The 23,079-nt window shown below is 42.6% G+C and overlaps 1 protein-coding gene across 1 annotated transcript in view; it reads right to left on the reverse strand.

Annotated features, from left to right (window-relative positions):
- The window catches only part of LOC121269078 (plexin domain-containing protein 1-like), a 268,532-nt gene extending 255,666 nt beyond the window's left edge, over positions 1-12,866 (reverse strand). The window contains exon 1 of the mRNA XM_041173524.1: positions 12,543-12,866. Within this exon, the coding sequence (XP_041029458.1) occupies positions 12,543-12,681 (139 nt within the window). The 5' untranslated portion in view covers positions 12,682-12,866. The remainder of the gene's footprint in view (positions 1-12,542) is intronic.
- Between the last annotated feature and the right edge of the window lie 10,213 nt (positions 12,867-23,079).

The raw sequence follows: 23,079 nt of genomic DNA on the forward strand, positions 1-23,079 counted from the left end.
GGACATCTCTTCAGGGCTGGAGAGGAACTTGGAGTGGGAGGGAAGCGATCCAGTTGTCGTTGTCTACGTTGGTACCAACAATATTGATAGGACTAGAAAGGAGGTTCTGCTGAAAGAATTTGAACAGTTAGCAGCTAAATTAAAAAGCAGAACCTCCAAGGTAATAACCTTGGGATTGCTACCTGAGCCACGAGCAAACTGGCATAGAGTAAATAAAGTCAAGGAGTTAAATGCGTGGTTCAAAGATTGGTCTGGGAGGAATGCATTTCAGTTCATGGGGCACTGGCATCAGTACTGGGGTAGGAGAGAGCTGTTCTGGTGGACGAGCTTCACTTGAACCATGCTGGGACCAGTGTTCTGGTGGATCAAATAACTAGGGCTGTAGAGGGCTTTAAACTAAACAGAGTGGGGAAGGGTTGTGGAGAGGGGATGCGTAGCCTTACAAAGCAAAAGGATATGGCAGCATTGCAAGGCAGCTACTTAGGTAATGATACCCAAAGTGTGACAGGAAGGGACAACAGCAAATAGGGTCAAAGAGGGAAAAATGGTAAAAAGGCAAAATTAATAGCTCTTTACTTAAATGCATGTAGTATTTGGAACAAAATAAATAAATTAACAGCACAAATAGAGGCTAATGGGTATGATCTTATAGCCATTACAGAGAAGATCAAAGCTTGGCTACAAGAAGATCAAAGCTGGGAACTAAATATTCAGGACAGGCAGGAAAGAAAGGGTGGTGGGGTAGCTTTGTTAGTACGAGATGGAAAAAGTATGATAGCAAGAAATGCTCTTGGATCGGAAGATGGGTGGAGGTAAGAAATAACAAGGGGAAGAAGACACTGGTGGGAGTAGTCTATAGGCCCCCTAACAGTAGATACACTGTAGGACAGAGAATAAATCAGGAGATAATGAGGGCATGTAAACAAGGCAATATATTAATCATGGGTGACTTTAATCTTCATGTAGACTGGGAAAATCAAATTGGCAGAGGTAGCCACGAGCAAGAATTCATAGAGTGTATTCGGGACAGTTTCCTAGAACAATATGCTATGGATCCAAACAGGGATCAGGTTATTTTGGATCTTATAAAGTGCAATGAGACAGGTTTAATAAATGATCTCAGAGTAAAAGATTCCCGAGAAAACAGTGACCATAACATGGTAGAATTGAGCATTCAGTTTGAGAGTAAGAAACTTGGGTCAGAAACAACTGTGTTAAACTTAAATAAGGGTAATTACAAAGGAATAAGGGCAGAGTTGGCTGGAGTGAACTTGGAAAGGCGTTTAGCAGAAAAGACGGTTGATGAACAATGGCAGACGTTTAAGAAAATATTTCATGACTCACAACAATGATATATCCCAGTGAGGAAGAAGAATTCTAGGAAGGAGATAAGCCAACCATGATTAACCAAGGAAGTTAAGGATAACATCAAATTGAAAGAAAGAACATAAAATATGGCAAAGATTGGTGGTAAGCCAGGGGATTGGGTAAGTTTTAAACACCAACAAAAGATGACCAAAAAGAGAGATAAAACAAACTTTGAGGGTAAACTAGCAAGTAATATAAAAGCGGACAGTAAGAGCTTCTTTAAATATATAAAAAGGAAGAGAGAGGCCAAAGTGAACATTGGCCCCTTAGAGAATGAGCTGGGGAAACAATAAAGGGGAACCAGGAAATGGCAGAGGAGTTCAATAAATACTTTGCATCAGTCTTCACAGTAGAAGACATTAATAGCATTCCAAAAAATACGAAATAATCAAAGGGCAAAAGAGGGGTGAGGAAATAAATACAATAACTATCACTAGAGAAAAAGTACTTGCGAAACTAATGGGGTTAAAGGCCAATAAGTCCCCTGGACCTGATGGGTTGCATCCTAGGATATTAAAGGAAATAGCTACAGAGATTGTGGATGCACTGATAGTAATCTTCCAAGACTAGATCCTGGAGAAGTCCCAGAGGATTGGAGAATGGCCAATGTAACATCCTTATTCAAAAAGGGGGGGAGACATAAAACAGGTAACTATAGGCCTGTTGTTAAGCTGACTGGAAAATGTGAGGGTCTATTATAAAGGATATAATTGCAGATCATTAGAACTGCATAATCTAATCAAGCAGAGTTAGCATGGCTTCAAGAAGGGGAAGTCATGCCTGACAAATTTATTAGAATTCTTTGAGGAGGTAACGAGCAGGATAGATAAAGGGGAACCAGTAGATATAATATATTTGGATTTCCAAAAGGCATTTGATAAGGTACTGCACATAAGGCTACTTAATAAGATAAGAGCCCATGGTGTTAGGGGTAGTATATTTGCATGGATAGATGATTGGCTAACTAATAGGTGATAGAGAGTTGGAATAAGGGGGTATTTTCAGGATGGCAACCTGTAACTTGTGGAATGCCACAGGGATCAATGCTGGGGCCACAGTTATTTACAATATACATTAATGACTTGGATGAGGGAAGTGAATGTACTATCGCCAAGTTTGCAGATGACACAAAAATAGGTGGGAAGGCAAGTGATAAGGATGACACAAAGAGTCTACAGAGGGATATAAACAGATTAACTAAGTGGTCAAAAACTTGGCAGATGGTATATAATGTGGGACGATGTGAGGTTATGCACTTCGGCAGGAAGAATAGAGGAGCTAAATATTATTTAAATGGAGAAAGACTACAGAAAGCTGCAGCACAGAGGGATTTGAGGGTCCTTGTGTAAGAATCACAAAAAGCTAACATACAAGTTTAGCAGGTAGTAGGGAAGGCATATGGAATGTTGGCCTTTATTTCAAAGGGAATGGAGTATAAAAATAGGGAAGTCTTGCTAAAACTATACAAGGCACTAGTTAGACCACACCTAGAATACTCTGAACAGTTTTGGTTCCCTTATCTAAAAAAAGAGATATTGGCATTGGAGGCAGTCCAGAGAAGGTTTACTAGGTTGATCCTGGGTTTGGAGGAATTTTCTTATGAGGAGAGGTTGAGTAGGTTGGGCCTGTACTCATTGGAGTTTAGAAGAATGAGAGGCGACCTTATTGAAACATGTAAGGTTCTTAGGGGGCTTGACAGGGTAGATGCTGAGAGATTGTTTCCCCTTGTGGGAGAGACCAGGACTAGAATAAGGGGTTGTCCATTTAAGACAGAGATGAAGATGTTATTTCTTGTCTCAGAGGGTGGTGAATCTGTGGAATTCTTTATCACAGAGCGCTGTAGAGGCTGGGTCGTTAAGTATATTCAAGACTGAGATGGATAGATTTTTAATCAGTCAGAGAACCAAGGGTGATGGGGAAAAGGCAGGAAAATGGAGCTGGGAATTATCAGATCAGCCATGATCTCATTGAATGGCGGAGCAGAGTCAATGGGTCAAATGGCCTACTTCTGCTCCCACATCTCATGATCTTATGGTCTTATGGACTCCCAGGACAACCCCCTCCCAACTGTATACCACTGTGCCGCCACGTATGGTGGATCTGTCCTGTCAGTTGGACAGGACATACCCAGGAATGTTGATGGTGGTGTCTGGGACATTGTCTGTAAGGTATGCTTCCATGAGTATACTATGTCAGGTTGTTGCTTGACTAGTCTGTGAGACAGCTCTCCCAATTTTGGCACAATCCCCCAGATATTACTGAAGTGGACTTTGCAGGGACAACAGTGCTGGGCTGTTGTTTCCGATGCCTAAGTCGATGCTGGGTGGTCCAACCAGTTTCATTCCTTTTAGGCTTCATAGTGGTTTGATACAACTTGATACATTCCAGAGAGCAATTAAGAGTCAGCCACATTGCTGTGGGTCTTGTGCCGCATGTAGGCCAGACCAGGTAAGGATGGCAGATTTCCTTCCATAAAGGACATTAGGGAACCAGATGTTGTTACAACAATTGACAATGGTTTTACGGTCACCATTAGACTAGCTTTTAATTCCAGATTTATTAATTGAATTTAAATTCCATCAGCTGCCATGGTAGCATTGAACCCAAGTCCCTAGAGCATTAGTCTGAATTTAAATTCAATTAGTAAAAAGTCTGCAATTGAAAGCTGGTTTCAGTGACCATGAAACTATCATTGTTATCTAAGTCAGCTGAGTTTTCCAGGTATTTTTATTTTTGTTTTGGATTTCCAGCATCTGCAGTTTTTTGCTTTTATGAAACTATAATTGATTGTCATTAAAATCATCTGGTTCACTTTAGGGAAGGAAATCTGCCATCTTTACCTGCTCTGGTCGACATGTGACTCCAGACCCAAAGGCTGACTCTTAACTTCCCTCTGAAATGGCCTGATAAGCCACTCAGTTTTGGGGCAATTAGTGATGGGTAACAAATGCAGGCCTTGCCAGTAATGCCCACATCCCAAGAATAAACTTAAACAAAAGGACCATTCTCAATGAAGATCTTGACTCTAAAGACAGTATATTCTCTAGTTCCTGGCATCATCCCATTAGCAAAGAGCCCTTCCAAATTGTCTCCAATCACAATTATAACCTGTTCAGGTGTAATTTTGAATATGTTTTATTTGGGAACCTGAGCCCAAATTAAGAACGTGAATTTTGCAGTTTGTTACTTTCCTTGTTATCTGCCAAATGTTCTCCTCTTCTCTTGAATGTTCTTGCTCATGCTGGAATGTAGACCCTCTACATTGTCCTTCTGGCCAAGTGACCATTCCTCAATATGATTTTTTACTGTGAGTGCCAATTCTATGGGCCATGAGCTGCCTCCTGTCTTTGCCCATTAGGCCTTTGTTCTCTTCCCCTCCCCAACACTCTCCAAATTGCCAGCTCAGAGGCACTGAGGTCAACTGTAGCTCCTTTTGTCATCTCAATTGATAGTAGCTAACTCCACATACAGCTTGAATCAAACTGGGAACTTGCTGATCTCAAATAGTTGCCATTCTAACCCAACAATCATCAAGAAAAAGAATGGAGAGGAATAAGAATTGCTCGGAAAACTCATTAATAATCTAATTTTCTATATAGTGAAGAAGTCTAATAGAAATCACCCACACAGTATGACAGTCCTTACACTACAAGTTCCATTAACAGAATGACAAACCTAATGCATAGGTAGCTGCAGACAAGAACACAAGCCTGGTGCTTGAAACACTTTGTTCCAAATTGAAAAAAGTATAAACCAGCATTAGTGCCCTGGAAAGCCTATATCTACCCACTCAACAGTGAATTATTTTATATATAAAGGCACTGCAACTATGACCAGCTTGTCTAGTGTCGAAGGAAATCATGATCAGAACTATCCAGTGTGCTGGTCAGACCGCAGGCCAAGGACCACCTACCATTCTGGTCACTGGGACACAAGCAACACATTTGAAGCAGAGCGAAAGAGTCACAAGGCTTTGCCCTAGTGTCAGAGGTTGAGTTAGGAGAAAGTCACGGGTTTATTGGGCTTTGCAGCCTGAAATAAAGGTGTTACATTACAACAGCAACTAGATTTCAGAAGTACATTATTGGTTGTAAATTGCATTGGGATGTCCTGTCGTCATGAAAGGTGCTATAAAAATTCAAGTCGTTCTTTTGAATGAACTGGGCCCATTGAGTTTGAAGTGGGGCTGAACACTCTCCCAGTTGTAGTACTTCTTATTAGACAGTAATAGTTGTTTTTCCTCTGGGAGAATTCAGGATTACACCCATGCACAACCCTTCATCATCACTAATTCCCAAGATATGCCTGATAAGAGTTGGAGCTTTTGCCAATCAAAGCTGCACTAACTACAGGGGATTAACAGTCATAAAGCTTGGATATCTGAAAGCTTCTATTCCGACGAGAAAAGAATAAGAGGATCAGGTTTGAGTATAAAGAAACTGAACTCAAGGAAAGAGAATAAATGCAATGTTAAAATAACAACGAAAGCATAGGGGATGGGAGTCAATTAGTGTATGCAGAGAATTCAGGAGAATACTGATCCTGCTCTTGGCTGTGTATTGTGATATCACTGTTCCTGGCCAAATTGGAGATGATTGAGTAATGGCTCCCCGCATCGGTCACGCCCGGGAGCTGGACTGCCATAAGTGGCTGAGGATTGATTTTACGCACACTATTTGTATGTAACTATCCTCCACTTACTGCATTTTACTGGAGGAATAATTCTGCTTTTATTCCGAGACATAGGGCAGAATTTTACGGTGGGGGGGTGAGGGCCTTAAGTGGCCATTAAGTTCATGTAAGGGTTAGGACTTAGAGTCATTGTGGGCCGGCTTTTCGATACTGAGACGGGTAGCTCGAGTTCGGAAATTTCCCGACTCGGCAGACTCGCCTCAGTTTAAAGGGCCCAGTCAGACACAATTTTCGCTTCAGGGAGCTAGAGCTAGGATCGACCCCAGTGGCAGATGCTAGGTAGCCATGATGGCAGGTGAATACCAAGATGGGCTGGTTAGAAGGCCCATCTTGGTTCACTGGGCCTTTTTCCCAGTTGTTTTAATGAATTTTAGGCCCTCTAGCCCTCACCCTCACTCCCCCACTCACCGGCCATGCCCCCTCATACGCCCCGTGCCACCTTCATAGCCACTCACCCTGTATCCACCACAGGCAGACCTCAGGAGCCATGTGGAGATGATAAAGCTTCTAAAAATCTAATACAGCACTTACTATTGGAAGAAAACTTCCATTCATGAAACATATTCAAAGCTTTTAAATCTCCTCAAATGGTTAATCTCTTATAAAAACAAACAAACTTCCACTCAAACCCCACATCAAAGACAGCTAACCCCTTAATAGCCTCCTTACACTGTCAATCTAATTATGAACTCGGAAATTCTTGCTAAGATATTTGTAGCCCTGAAACTCAGCCAAGCATCTATAATGACATAATTATAGTCTTGGGAAATGTCAATGAAGATCTCTACTGAAACTGCACAAACAGATGGCAATGTTTCTTTCTAACCTACACCAAATGGTCTGTCAATTAAAGCAGTCCAGCAGAGGGATTTTTAAAAAATTCTCACCGACTGCTTAAACCTTTTTTATGTTTAAGGAGTGGAGTACTTAAATAAGTTTCAGATCAGGACACTTTATCAGACCTTACCCACCCTTCAAGATCATTTTTTTACTACTCCATCAATTCGTGACTCCCACACTTCAGGCTTAACCTGAAGCCCTTGTAACAGTCAAAATGGGGTCTATTTGAACTCAAGACTAAGTTTAAATGGCCCTGCTAAGTTCAGATTTCCGACTGTGTGATTCACACCCTGTTCCCTTATCCCTGTCAGCAAGACATGGATCTCCCACAAATGAGAGCAGGACTTCTGCATCCGAGTCCTGCCGGCCATTTTTAAAGGTCCACAGAGAAACCAGCCCTGTGACAGCACAGTGAGCAAAGAACGAATTACAGGAACTATAACGTGGAATACGGCATTGGAACATCAAGCTGTCTTTTCTCTCATCCATCAAAAATAATGAGGCCAGTTGGCCTCTACTACATCCAGCAAATGGAGTGGAAACATCGGCCCAGGCAGAGTTCCCATTTCCTGAATCCTCTGCAGTGATGCCCTGTCAGAATCCCCGCCAGCTGAGTTGAAATAGGGCCAATCACAACTGTGGGCCCCTCCTGGGTTGAATAGCCTGCTATCAGCTCATAAACAAAGAATGAATGAGTTACAAGAGGGCTGACAATACCCCAGTAAGAAGAAAGGATTGCATTTATCCAGTGCTTAATTACAAGGATGTCTCAAAGCACTTTACAGCCTCTGAAGCACTTTTGACTGGGTTGGGTTCAGACATGTGGCACTGGTGGCATCAGGGGAGTCTGCTCAGTAATGTCAGGGTGGGCAGTGTGCCTTCTCTAGCAGCTGGTCAACTATTTGGGAGTGCCAGGTCTGGCATCTACCGGGTGACTCGAGACATTAAGAACATGTGGTTGTCTCTGAATGTAGTCACTGTAGCAGCCAATTTTCACTCAGCAACCTCACAATAACAGCAATGCAAAGCTGACCAGGTAATATATGAGCAAGGAGCAGGAGTCGGCTGCTCAGCCCCTCGAGCCTGCTCCACCATTTTAATAAGATCATGGCTGACCTGATAGTAACCTCAAATCTGCATTCCCCCCACCCTACCCCGATAACTTATCACCCCCTTGCTTACCAAGAATTTATCCACCTCTGCTTAAAAATATTCAAAGACTCTGTTCCCACTGCCTTTTCAGGAAGACAGTTCCAAAGACTCATGACCCTCTGAGAGAAAATTTTTGCCTCATCTCAGTTTTAAATGGGTGACTCCTTCTTTTTAAACAATGACCCCTAGTTCTGCTTTTGAGTGTTGGTTGAGGGGAAAATATTGGGCAGGACACCCAAGATAACTCCCCTGCTCTTCTTCAGTATATTGCCATGGGATCTTTTAAGTCCACCTGAAAGGTTTAGTGTCTCAGCCAAACAACAGCACCTCCAACAGAGTAATACTGAAGTACCTACACATTGAGATTTTTGTGTTCAAGCCTCTGGAGTGCAACTTGAACCCACAACCCTTTGACTCAGAACCTGAGCCACAACTGACACTAGCCAGAAGAAAGGCCAATAGGGTAGAAAATGGGATATGTAGTAAAACAGAGACAGAGAACAGGGAAATGACAACAATCCAAGGCAAAGCTATTTTTGAAGACACATTCAGGGTTTACATTGCTTTCACTGAGGGAGATAGGCTGGGTATGATTCTCTCAGTGTCTGCAATCTCAAATGACCTCATTCAACTACCAAAATAATTCTCACCCTGTCCACAACAAATAGATCCTAAACAACATAAATCATTATTCAGCTAGCTTGCAAAACAAAAGATAGATTCCAGGAGGATATTAGCTGTGATGTTGCTGCCAAATCTCATGGGAGCTGTAGAAAGGCCTGACTGAGGTCAGTCCTGACGTCTGCAATCTGTTTTCGGTCTTAAAAATCTCAGTTAATACTGTATTAGTGTTTAAATAATAAAATGCATGTAATGCACTGCTAACCAGGTGCTAATTCATGACACTGCTAACCAGGTGCTAATCCATGACACTGCTAACCAGGCGCTAATCCATGACACACACAATTTTCTTTAGTAAACTTTGACTCCCTTTCCAAAGAATGATAGATTTCTTAAAGGGACCATGCACCAAAATGTAGTCAGCCTGATGTGGCTGGCTGTAAATCATTTTTGGACGCTCCAAAAGACATCATAGAAATGCAGAGTTTCTTTCTTTGTTATTACAATATACATGTGTACAGACACTTACCAAAAATCAAAATTTCTAATAATGACTGTTAAAGGTGTAAATATGCTCTGAACCTATCTCCAAATGATGTTAGATCCACACTATCAGGAGCTCTAACATACACCTGGAGGCAAAAATTTACACTTTTTCTTTTCATTCCGCATGTTGTGGGTGAAACTAGTGAGACTGTGATTACTGAGCTGGGTGAGTTCCTGAGAATGGCAGACATATTCGCATGTAGGTATATGGCACATGGGGGACAAATGGCCACAGTCTCCTAAAGCCTTTTCGGTTGGTTTTGCACTTTGGAGAGGAAATATCCAGACTTTTATTTTCCAAAAATGGTCATGGGTTTTTGCTTTTCCCAGGAGATTGCATGAGGGAATTGGGGGAAGGGAGAGGAGGGGAGGGTGGGTGTCGGGGACGGTGGGTGTCAGGGAGGGGAGGAAGGATGGAACAGTGTGCAGAAGTTATGCCGTGCCAGGATAGAACAGGCCCGTAGGACCCACTGGTCTGTAGCTGCCCTTTTTGGAATGCCTGTGTCGAATGGCTTTGAGAAGTTAGTTACAGGCCTTCTCCTGAACTGCAACAGTTGCTATGAAAATACTGACCCCACAGTATTCTGCAATATAAAAAAGGCCACAAAAAGGATGGAGCACCAAAGAAAAAGCCTCCTCTGCATATCAAATCAGACATTGCAGCAAAAAGGTCTGACACAAGGTCAACAGCCTAAAACATTAACGCTGTTTCTCTCTCCACAGATGCTGTGTGACCTGCTGAGTGTTTTCCAGCAATTTCTGTTTTCATCCCAGCGTTCCAGTGTCAATGCTATTTGGTTTCTGTTTTACAGTCGTAACAACTCCTGCTTAACAAAACCAATCCTCATTCAGAAGGACTTCGTCAGGTTTCTATGGGTTTGGTCTATTTGAATGTGACTGTATCTATTAATGTCCAGTCTTTATCTTCGTCCAGCTTTGATTCACCTTGTGTTTTAATTAGGTCTCTGTACCTCTTACGATGTACATTTGTCTTCACACTTCACAACCACCTGAATGCTTAAACCTGTTGGTAGTTAGGTTTTATACCTTTTTCCTTGAACTAGGGTCACAAAACTGGGTGAAATCAACTGCAAGGAAATGCAGAGTGGAAAACCTTGGGTTTATAAACAAGAAGAGCAAATTAAGCACCACAAGTAATTAATAAACACAACATTCTTCACAACGTATCATGCTAAGACTAGGTAGCATGGATCATTAACTGAACCATTAATGTCTCCTCCCCTATGGAACTTCATTCAGTTGTCAGTGTGTGGCACAGGATACTGAAAGTGGGCATTACATCAAAGCTGTCTGTCAGCGAAAGAAGATTGAGTGCCCCTGTACCAGAGGAAACAACTGCACACGTCAACAGTTCGCCCGAATTTGAAGTTTCCGAAATGTATTTTTTGCGGCGGTTTTGAATATTCCTCTCCTTTGCAATTCTTATCCACAATTTTCTCTATTTTTAATCTATGAACTGGGCTAACTCTGCACAAATTGACTATTTGTGAATTCACAAATAGTGTAGCCGAGGAAATGGAAAATTCTAACGAACATAAAATCACACAGCATGGAACCAGCCATTCATCCCATCATGCCTGTGCCAGCTCTTTGATAAAAACTATCCAATTAGGTCCACTCGCCTGCTCTTCCCCAAAGCTCCGCGAACGTTTTTATCCACTTACCATCCTCTGTCCTTTACTCTGTATCAGAAGTTTGTGGGTTCAAGAGCAACCTGAGTATATAATCCAGGCTGACACTCCAGTGCAGTAGTGCAGCAGCGCTGCATTGCTGGAGGTGCCACCTTTCGCATGAGGTGTGAAACTGAAGCTCCATCTGCCCTCTGGGCTGGGTGGAAACCATTTCAAAGCAATGGAGGTCTCCTGTGCAATATTTATCCCTTAGCCAACACCTAAAGACTCAGTTATCTGATCATTATCACAATACTGCTCATGGGACCTTGCTGTTGTGTTTCCTACATTAACAAAAACCACCCTTCAAAAGTGCTGACGAGAGATTACTGACATTAACTCTTTCTCTTCTCTTCATGCTGCCTTACCTGCTGAATATTTCTGGCGTTTCCTGTTTTTATTTCAGACTTACAGCATCTGCAGTATTTTGCTTTTACTTCAAATGTACTTTACTGGCTGCAAATTAAGCACCCTTGGGCGCGTTCTGAGGATGTGAGCGGCGCTGTAGAAATGCAAGTTCTTCCTATCCCTGGTCCAAATAAAATCAGCCTGGGCTCCCAAAAAAAGCTGATGATGGTTTGAGGCACAGGCAGACAGTAGCTGCGGCTAGGGATAAAACTTGGTTGAGCACCCCATTAACATTAAGAAGCCATCAGGCAGGAAACACAAGGCATTGCTGTCCGGCTAAACTCTAAATCTCCCTCATCGCTGCTGCTTCAGATACCAGCACAGAATCTGTCGTTTGCAAGGGCGCTGCCTGACATGCTAACATGTGCAGTGCCATTCAACCTTGCATTTTTCACGCGATATATATATCTTGAAAATAGTCCTGGGTCAGATGACGCGGGGCGGGGGGGTGGTGGGGGAAGAGATGTTGGGGTGGGGTATGTACAGATAAATGGGGGTTTGTGGAGAAACACAGGATGGGTTTACCTGCCTGCTCAGAATTTAGCAGACAATATCGCCCGGAGCCGATATCCTCGCCTGACCTCCCAGAACGCAGGCGAGATCCAGTTTCAGCTATTGCAGTAGCGGGTCAAAGGCAGCTTTAAAACTATATTAAATTTCAATATTGTTAAAGTACTGTTCCCCTCCAAACCACACACCCCCTCCCCTCTCCAAAAACATAAAATCACCTTCTCCCGGCTACTTGCCAACCACGCCGCGGTTACAATAAACAGCATCTCGCACTTGTGCAGCCTTTAGGCTAAATAGAGAGAGCAGAGCTTGCTGGAGATTGCTTCTCATTCCGACAGTGAGTGCTCCTTTTAATATTTACAGCAACTTTTCGGATACGTGTGTGGCCAGCGGATTGGGATACTGGCGGGTCGGCGCTTCAATGCAGAATGAAAGGAGACACACACACATATTAAGGGCGAGCTAATAAGACTGGAGACGAATTCCGCTGCAGAGCATCTTTGCAACAACAAAAAAAAACAAAGACACATTTCAAAATAAGACGGGGAAGCGTGCTCTGTCGCCTTAAGCAGCATGTTCCCCTGGGTGTTTGCAGGTTGCTTATTTAAAAAAAAATAAGCAATTTGCATTTTGCAATGGGTGAGGGAATAATAATGGAAAGAGAGAGAAATTGATTAAGGGGGAGGGGAGAGGGGGAATCTGATTGTTTCTTACCTGTCGGCTCCACGGTTGCCAGGTTAGCAAGTACTGAAGGCAAGTACAGGAGTAAGAAAGTGCTAAGTCCCATATTGCTGCCACCCCGGTTGGGAGTGCTTTGAAAGCAGTAGTCCTCTCGCAGCTGAGTGAGGGCCATGCTCAGATCCACCTATTTCAGAGTTTTACGTTCGAAGTCCATGAGAAACAGATGAAGGGATTTCTTGGAGACTTTCCGAGCTGATGTTGGGAGTATCTCGTTGTTATTTTTATTCCTCCCCCTTTGTGGCTGCCTTTTTTTTTACAGATTATTTTTCGCCTGCCTCTCGCTGTGTTTGTTTAAGAACTGTGCCGAGCTTCGAGAGCACGCCACACTCTGTCAGACTCTCATCATAACACTAGCAAGACAAAGTGGGGCAGAGAGAGCGAGAGAGAGAGGGATGGAGGGAGAGAGGGAGGGGGAGATTACACCTGATGCCAGCCAGCTAGCCCGGTTCTCATCCATTTCTCAGCCAGGTTAGCAAGCTTCAATCCGATTCACAAACCCACCTGTCAATCTTAACTACTGAATAATTCATTAATCGGACACAAGTCTCTTCGAACCTGCCATTTTTTTCCTCTCACGGGTATTTAATTATTCCCCCCCCCCATGCTATAAAAGCAACCGCTCTAAAAAACATTTACTTTAAATCCGATTTAACAGCAATCAGTCGTACTGCAGAATAAACACAGGGTGGCTTTAAAGCTGGGATGTTGGAATTGAGTTTTTGATATCAGGTGCATGTCCATTTGAGCTACAAAACCCTTCCAAATGTATTATTTTTAAAGTGCTCAGATATTTAACCTCCCATAGATCACTTAGCCCTTACTGATTAGTTTGTGCTGTAACAGAATATGGTTTACTGAATTCAATCCATGTTGCAGAAGGTGGGAGAATGAAAGCAGCTAACATCCCTGCAATAAACTTAACAAAGAGTGTCATTTTAATTGCACTGTGAAAAATAACACCTCTAGTCTGCAGGAATTATACTCACAAATGGTGGCTTTTTGAGAAAAAGGTTTCCTTCCCCGTGCCCGTTTTTGCTTTCTCTATTCCTTTTTATTCAAATACCTTCATTTAAAAAAAATCATTCATATTTCTCATCCTCAGGATGTCCCAGAGATTTTATAGCTAACGAATGTCCTGATGAAGGAGAGTACAAACAGTTAAGTTCCAGAAATAGCCATGCGATAATGACCAGATAATCTGTTATAATGCTGCTGACCAGGACCCTAAGGCGATTTCTCCTGAAAATTTCGAAATAATGCCATGGGATCTTTCACCTCCACAAGAGAGGGCAGGCAGCAACCTAACACCTCATCAGAAAGATGGCACCTCCAAAAGTGCAATGCTGCCTATGTCCTGCACTGAAGTTACTCCTGCCATACATCAAGAAAATTCAGGAAGAGATGAGGACAACCCCATGTCTCCAATCATAGGCGGAGTCAACAATTGAAAGTTCCTTTCTCTACTTTGTGGAACAATTCGGCAATGCATTTTTAGTGTAATTTTCTATTCTTGGAGGTATTTTTGGGGGTTGGGAATTCAGTGTTCTCTGCAGGGGAGATGTTGGTGAAGTGGTTATGTCACTGGACCAGTAATCCAGAGGCCCAGGGTAATGCTCTGCTGGCATGGATTTAAAATCCCACCACAGCAGCTGGTGGAATTTAAATTCAATTGATAAAACCTGGAATTGAAAACCAGTCTCATTAATGGTGAACCCCACCCCCCCCCCCACCCTCTGTGAAACTATCATTGATTGTCATAAAAACCTACCTGGTTCATTAATGCCCTTTAGGGAAGGGAAATCTGCCATCCTTACCCGGTCTGGCCTACAAGTCACTCCAGACCCATAGCAATGTGGTTGACCCTTAACTGTCCTCCTGAATGGCCTAGCAAGGGCAATTAGGAAAGGGCAACAAATGCAGGCCCTGCCAGTGATGCCCACACCCTATGAAACAATTAAAAAACACAAGCCAGCATGACCTAGGTAAAGAACGACTGCCTAACCCAGCTTTGCCCTGACATAACTTGTATGTCTGACCCTTGGTTACACCCTCAGCCCCACCCAACCAATTCAGTTGAAATAATTGGTCCACATAAACACAATCTAACTATTCTATAAACATTGCTCAAATGAGATTGCGTCGATCTGTGTTGCAATTTCGTCATCAAATTTTTAATCCAGTTTACTGCTGTTGTGTTGTGTTGCTGAAATCAGCTATATGCTCTCCTCTAGGGTGATAAATCCATAAATTGCCCATCCATGCTGAGCTACAGCTTCACATATCCCATAATTGGGATATAGAAGGTCAGTGTCCCTCCATACTTTGGTAGAGAACCACAGTGTTCATTCAAAGTGACCATTCTTGATATGTGAGCTTAGACAGCCTATCAGATGGAACATTGAGAAGAATCTCCAAGGTACAAGAAGTCATGAATAGTCGCATGTGAGAGGCCAGAATGAGAATCACAATCTTTGATTCATATAAGTTGAAACTAGATAAACATGAGGGAGAAAGGAGTAAAAGGTTATGCTGATAGGGTTAGATGGAATAGTGTGGGAGGAGGCTACATAAATACTGGCATGGATTTGTTGGGGATATAACTTGTTTCTGTGTTGTACATTCTATGTAGGCCTGTCCAGTCTCCTCTGAAGTCCACAAGCATATACACCCAGGAGAATCATTGGAGTGGGATCAGGAGAACAAGGTCTTGCTAATTTCCTTCTCCCTATCCTGGGAATACAGACATCAACTGTGCCATCCTTCATGAGATCAGCTACTTGGACAAGAAATCGAAACTTTGGCTTTCCTGCTTTGTATTTATATGTTTGTTGTCTTTATGAGAGAATGCAGGAGGTTGTGTTGGCAGCAGGAACTAAGACTGGGACTCATTCTCTGCTTTCTTTGGACAAACTAAGATCCGACAAAGTATAGTCTGACATAACTTGGATCATGATTGAATTATTTTCATGCTGACATGAGTTTAAAAGCTTTATTAATCCACGCATGAAGATCAAAATCTAGAGGCACTAACAATCAAGGGCAGACAGCCTTCATGAACCGTGAATATCCACTACTAACCTCTATACAATATAAAATGTGATCTGTTATTTTTGCGCCATGTTGAAGCTGGAGCTGCTTTGCACTCTCACTGTAATGAAATGAAAGTGTCCTGTGGTGTAATCCATATTTACTACATCCCAACGGAGGCACAGCCTGAGAGAGCTAGAAGGCCTCAAAGAACTTGTCCAATATCAAGGGTGTAACTTTGACCAAAGCTTTTCCTAATGCAATGGTTATAAACTTAGAGAACTCTAAAAAGCTCAGAGCAAGGGATGGAAATTTTAATAAGAGTGAGGGATTTAATACTGTAAATGCATCCATTTTGCCTGAGATGAGGTCGCATATTCCATTGAGTTCTAGGTCATGAGTTCATTGAAGCATCACCCACTTCGCTGCCCTAACTTTGGCAGAAACCTCCACCCTGGACAAAAACTTCTAATGAAGTTACAGTGACGGAGCGGGAGAAACTCTGAGGAAATTCTCAGCCCGAGACTCAAAAGCAAATGCTCTGAAGTCCAAACCTTAGCAGAGTTCATTCAAGCTTTTATCTTTGGAAGTGGATATCGGGATAAAAACTCATCCTCATTGCTTTAGTTTCCTGAGTGGCAAATAGGGGTAAATGGAACCAATTTCAGTCACATCTAATCAGCACCCTTTTCCAGGTAGTCTGATAAGATTTATCCATATCCCATGGGGGTTTTAAACATCAAACCAGGGCATTAGGCTGTTGCTTTTGGTTTTGCGAAAATAGCCTGAAGTCAAATTAAGAAAGCAACCACATATTATGTAGTGTGTATTGGCTACAGATAGATTGGTTGCTATGAGCATTGTCAGAGAAGCATAAGCAATGGAAATGGTGTAAAATCTAACCCATTTCTGAAACTTAAAACTAAACTACTATATGTCCCATAGCATTGAAGATCTTCAGCAGGTGCAGCTGTATAACTTATACTGTGAGAGTTTCTAGTCCACAAGCTGGCAAAAAAAAAAGCCCAGCAAAGAGGGAAGTCTAGAGAAATTGTCAAGAGCACTGTAGGATGCAAGGACAGTTATAAAAAAGACTGAGTTTGGTGATGCCTCAACTACAGAGGACACACTTTCTGCACCTGTAGTTGCAGTGCTTTCGATGTCAAAGCCAGCGATAGCCAGAGACTGGAGCACTGCGTGGCACAGAGTGCAGGAGAGGGGTGGTGGGAGCGCAAGAGACGGGGAGAGCGAGAGTTGGCAGAGAGGGATAGGCAGCATCAAACAGGATGACTCCCTAAGTGGCAGACAGTGGCCAACACACTGTTATCCAGAGCTTGAGAGCGCAGTTGAGAGTGAAGGGCCAGTATTTGCCCGTGTGCAATGGCATCACCACATGCAGGTGCAAACCTGTACTGGCACTTGATTGATGGGTGCACACTCATAACGTCAATTGTGCACTTGCCTAAAGACGTTTAGAATCAGGAGTTACAGTGGACATGGAGAAAAGTGCTGTTTGGCTGATAGTCAAGAATCATCAGGTCAGTTTGAATTCCAATTGGCCGTGTGAAGGCGAGGTATAGCAAGGATGGACATTTTGGGTGGCCAGTGGCAAGACTCCGGGATGGGGTGGTTGGAGGCAGAAGGTCATGTGACGAAACTCCCAGGAATATGACCGACCAGAGTCCCCTAGTCATACGCACTTACGGTTGTCATTTTGAATGCTGTGCCTCTTCCAGGCATTAAATCAGCAAATCAGATTTGAGCTGTTGGCGTTAAAGCTACTGTTTTATGAAATTGGGAGAAAATTTGCGGGAAAATTATTTTTGTACAAAGAAGATTTGCATGATCGTAACCATGAGATTGAGGTAATTGCTACGTAAGAAAAACATAGATAAAACTTACCAACCAGGTATCTCAACCAGGAATAGGTAAATGAATGGAAACACACACACACACACACACACAGACACGCACAGATATATGTATATATATATAGATTGATTGGATTGTTTGTTAATGCGGCTTTGATTTAAAAAGCAAGAAGGATGATATAATGCCTGAGGAAGAACTATTTCTGTCAGCATTAATAACAAATAGAAAAAGCTGAATTTAAAAAAACCCTCAACCTCTCCAAAGTATCCCTTTCATGCAAAATATACTGTAACCCATCTGTTCTGACAAAGTTTCAACATATCAACAGCAGACTTATTGAGTATTACTGGCTGACAGTTTGATGGAGGAGATAAAGCCGCAATTTGCAGTTCAAGGAAGTTGAGTTTGAAAAGGATGCATTCTCAACATTTGCTCAGAAAATCTCACGACTCTAAAGGCAATCTTGTCACTCAGATTTCTTCAGGTTCGAAGGATGACATGTACTTTGCTGTTTACGTCACATGCACAAAAAAAAGCAGGCAAACTGGAATGACCACCTTTAAGAAGTGGGGATACAATTCTGATGGAAGGTCACAACCTGAAATGTTAACCCTGTTTCTGTCTCCGCAGATGCTGCCAGACCTGCTGAGTATTTCCAGCATTTTCCGTCTTTACTTCAGATTTCCAGAATCCGCAGTATTTTGCTTTTGGATACAGTTACGTTGTTTTGATCAGCACAACCTAGGAGAAGTCAGCCAAACCAGAGTAAACAATCGGTGAATTTTAAATGTAAGTTACACCAAGCGTAAACTGACCTCTAATGCTGGTTTAAAAATAATTTCATCTGACCCTGGTCCCAGCTCACCCTCCCAGATCAATATATTGAGGATGGCAAGTTCCCACAATTAGTGGCTGTTAAAGGAGATTCTCCAAATTGAACTTGTTTTCTTAAGCATATAGGTTTAGGAGTGGCAAGTTTTAGAAGTTTTTACATAATTAACAAATACTTAAATTGCTAAGAAACAAACTGGTGTACACCGATGAGACAAGTGATTCAGTACAGTTTGTTTTTAAGTTATTTTTAGTGATTTAAAATCAGGTTAGTCAAATGTGGACCAGACGCTCTCATTAAAATGCTCAGTTTTTTGTGATAAACCCATCTCCAGTTCTATTAATAAACTGAACAGGTTACCACTGTTAATTACATCAATTAATTTTTTTTTTAAGCAATGAAGAAAATTTTTGGTCTATTACACTGATCAGGCTGGTTCATGGAAGATTTTATATTTGAGGTTATGCAAATAAGTTTGAGGGTAAACTTGAACTATGACTTAACCAGTGCAAATTTCAACCACAATTTGCACCCAGTTTTGCAATTGCACCCAAAGTGCAAACTTACAAGTAAGAATTTGAGACCTTCATTCAGTCTGGGGGCAGAAATTAAAGTCTCTAGTGACTAAATGGGGCCTCACTTCTACAAGGCAAATTGTCTTTCCAATGGGACATTAAACCAAGGCCCCTCTCTTCTTCCTCTCCTGCACTGTTTCCAATGTTACCGCTCTGCCAATTTCCTTTCTCCAAGGGAGTGGGGTGGGGAGGGGCGGCTAAATTCTTAATGGATTTGTCAATCAAACAGAGCTGGTGATCTGCAGCATGGCCTGTGTCTGTCAACTATCGACAGCAATTACTCTTGTTGGTTTTACTTTGCCTAGTATGATGTTCCAGCTGATTCTCTGTAAGCAGCAGGACAGGAAATTTGCTAGGAATAAATAACAAATAAATTAATGTTTTATACCTCAGTATGATATACAGAATCATAAAAGGAGTGCTTTATCTATATTACTACCCTTGAACTATGATTTATGGTGGTGCCTATAACCTTTGATATAGTTCTGTCTTGTAACACAGTCTTTAAATTATACTGTAAATAACAAATTCTACTCTTGATTATGCTACAAAGATGCAGCCTTGGTTCAGTTAGCAGCCTTCTCACCTCATAGTCAGCAGATCAAGGCCCATTCCAGCGACGGTACCACATCATGTAGGCTGAGACGTCAGTGCAGCACCGAGGGTGTCCAGCCTTGTCAGATTGACAGTACCGAGGGAGCACTGCACTGTCGGAGGGGTCATCCTGAGGGAATGCAGCACTGTCAGAGGGGCTGTACTGAGGGAGAGCTGAACTGAAGGAGGGACAGTACTGAGGGAGCACTGCACTGTCGAGGGGCAGTACCCAGGGAGCGCTGCACTGCTGAGGGGCAGTACTCAGGGAGCGCTGCACTGTCAAAAACGCTGTCTTTTAGATCAGATGCCAAACAAAGGCCCTCTCTTTCTGCCTTCCCCGATGGGCATAAAAGAGAGCAGTTTATATGGTGTCCTGGGCAATACTCATCCCTCAAACAACACCATCAGAAATGGATGGTGGAGTCTGAGTTAATTCTTTGCTCCTTTCCGCAACTCTTGGTTGTCCCACTCAAGTTTCTGATTGTACAGAAGCAGGCAGCTATTTCACCAGTACCTGTGACACTTTCATTTGGTGGAACTAGCATTTGGGATACAGGTGATGAGTGATCTGAGACATGACGCATGGTGATTGTAGCATGCTTGGATGCAACAAATGCTTTTGAACCTGTGGTTCCCAAAGCTGTCCTCCACTGTTGGGTTTTCCTTGGCTCATATCTGGGTCTATTATCAACTAATTAATAGAGATGGATTGGTATGATTAATCATCATGTGAATACCAGGGATGGTATGCTAGGTGGACCTTGGACCTTCCTCATGTGCTCCAATGAGGACCATCTTCAATTCCCCCCAGGGCAGGCAGGGACACCCCCCTCCTTTCCACTTCCCATTGGGGAACACTTGAAGAAGAATATTTTAAAAATTCAGAGAGGCATAGGAACATAGGAGCAAGAGTAGGCCATTCAGCCCATCGAGCCTGCTCCACCATTCAGTTAGATCATGGCTGATCATCTACCTCAACACCACTTTCCTGTGTTATCCCCATATCCCCTGATGTCATTAGTCTCCAGAATTCTATTGATTTCAGTCTTGAACATGCTCGATGATGGAGCTTCCACAGCCCTTTGGGGTAGAGAATTCCAAAGTTTCACTACCCTCTGAGTGAAGAAATTCCTCCCCATCTCAGTGTTAAATCGCCTAACCCTTATTCTAAGATTATGGGCAGGATTTTCTGCACCCGCCCGCCACCGGGATTGTCCGGTCCAGCTGAAAGTCAATGGGATTCTGGCTGGGTTGCCGCCTCACCTGCAGCTGGTCCCACCCGCGACAGGGCCCGAAAATCCCGGCCTATGTCCCCTAGACTCACCTTCCAGGGGAAACATCCTATCTACATCCGCCCTGTCATGTCCTGTAAGAAATTTCTAAGTTTCAATAAGATCACCTCTCATTCTTCAAAGCTCTGCAGAATACAGACCCAGTTTTGTCAATCTCTCCTCATAAGACTATCCCACCATCCTAGGATTAGTCTGGTGAACCTTTGCTGCACTCCCTCTATCGCAGATATATCCTTTCTTAGATAAGGAGACCAAAACTTACACAATGCTCCAGGTGTGGTCTCACCAAGGTTCTATGCAATTGCAGCAAGACATCTTTACTCCTGGAGTCAAATCCCTTTGTGGTGAAGGCCAACATACTATCGGCCTTCCTAATTACTTGCTGCACCTTCATGCCAGCTTTTAGCGACTCATGAACAAGGACACCCAGGTCCCTTTGGACATCAACACGATGTCCAGGGAATTAACCAACCTTCAATCCAGTTAACTTTTCCAAGTATTACCTCTTTACTGATATTAATTTCTTTCAGTGCCCCAATTTCACAAGCCCCTTTGTTCCCTAGAATTTCAGAGTATCACAGTATCTTTACAGTACAGAAGGAGGCCATTCAGCCCATCAAGTCTGCACTGGCTCTCTGAAAGGGCATTCCACCTAGTCCCACTCCCTTGCCTTATCCCCGTAACCCTGCACATTCTCTCTTTTCAGGTAGCAATCCAATTCCCTTTTGAATACCTCGATTGAACCTGCCTCCACCACCCTCTCAGGAAGTTTGTTCCAGACTCCAACTACCCTCTGGGTGAAAAATGTTTCCTCACACCACATTTACTCCTTTTGCCAATTATTTTGAATCTGTGCCCTGTTGATATTCCCTTGAGTGGGAACACTTTCTCACTATTTACCCTGTCCATACCCCTCAGGATACTGAATACCTCTATCAAGTCTCCTCTCTGCCTTCTTTTCTCCAAGGAAAGTAGTCCCAACTTCTCCAATCTATCCTCATAGCTACAGCTCTTCATCCCAGGAATCATTTGTGTGAATCTCCTCTGTACTCTCTCCAATGGCTTCACATCCTTCCTCAAGTATGGCGTCCAGAACTGGACGCAGTACTCCAGATGAGGCCTAACTAGTGTCTTATACAAATTCAACATCTTTACTCTTGTACTCAATGCTCCTATTAATAAAGCCAAGACACTATATGCTTTATTAACTGCTCTCTCAACATGCCCTGCCATCTTCAATGACCTGTGTACGTGTACACTGAGGTCCCTCTGTTCACCTCCTTCAGAGGCTCTCCCTTTATTTTATACTGTCTCACCATATCTTTCCTGCCAAAACGAATCACCTCACACTTTTCTGCATTGAACTTCATCTGCCACTTGTCTGCCCAATTCACTAGCATGTCTATGTCCTTTTGAAGTTCAAGACTATCCCCATCACAGTTGACAACATTTCCAATCTTTGTATCATCTGTAAATTTTGAAATCAAAATTTTGAAATTTCTGGGAGATTTTTCTGTATCTTCCTTCATGGAGACAGACACAATGTAATTGTTTAGTACCTCTGACATTTCCCTATTCTCCACCATAAATTTTCCTGTCTCCACCTGTAATGGGCCCACACTTGTCTTAAATAATCTTTTCCTTTTCACATACCTGAAGAAGCTTTTAGAGTCGGCCTTTATGTTTCTTGCTAGCTTGCGTTCACACTCTCTTTTTCCTTTCTTTATCAATTTCTTGGCTGTCCTTTGCTGGGTTCTAAATTGCTCCTAATCCTTAGGCTTACCATTTTTCTGGTGACCTTATAAGCCACTTCCTTTGATCTAATGCAATCATTAACTTCTTTTGTTAGCCATTGTTGATTCACCTTTCCTGTTGGGTTATTGTGTCTTAGAGGAATGTATATTTAAATATTGCTGAAAGAAGAGACATTTTTTGTCAAAGCTTTTCATCTTGCACTTATCAGGACAATGTGCAAATAATTTACCACTGTCAGGGGGAACATGTACACAAATTGCACCTGTTTCAGCTAAACAAACTAATTGACAGCCATTCTCTGGTTGATTACCCAGAGCAATGCCTTGACCAATCAGAGTCAAACTGCCTGGCTTAAATTTCAAACAAAGCTTGGCAGTTAACTGTCAGTCAACATCCACTGCATTCTCCATGGCAACACCTCTCCTAATCAGAGTCCACTTGCCAACCAATCAGCCCTCTCTTCTCATACAGAACAAATATGTTGCTTCCCCTGACATTGGTATTTTCTTGCGAGTTGTCCTGATGAGTGCAAGATGAAAAGCTTCAACAAAATTGTCTCATTT

Source organism: Carcharodon carcharias, chromosome 23, assembly GCF_017639515.1.
Source record: "Carcharodon carcharias isolate sCarCar2 chromosome 23, sCarCar2.pri, whole genome shotgun sequence".
In the NCBI taxonomy this organism is placed as follows: domain Eukaryota; kingdom Metazoa; phylum Chordata; class Chondrichthyes; order Lamniformes; family Lamnidae; genus Carcharodon; species Carcharodon carcharias.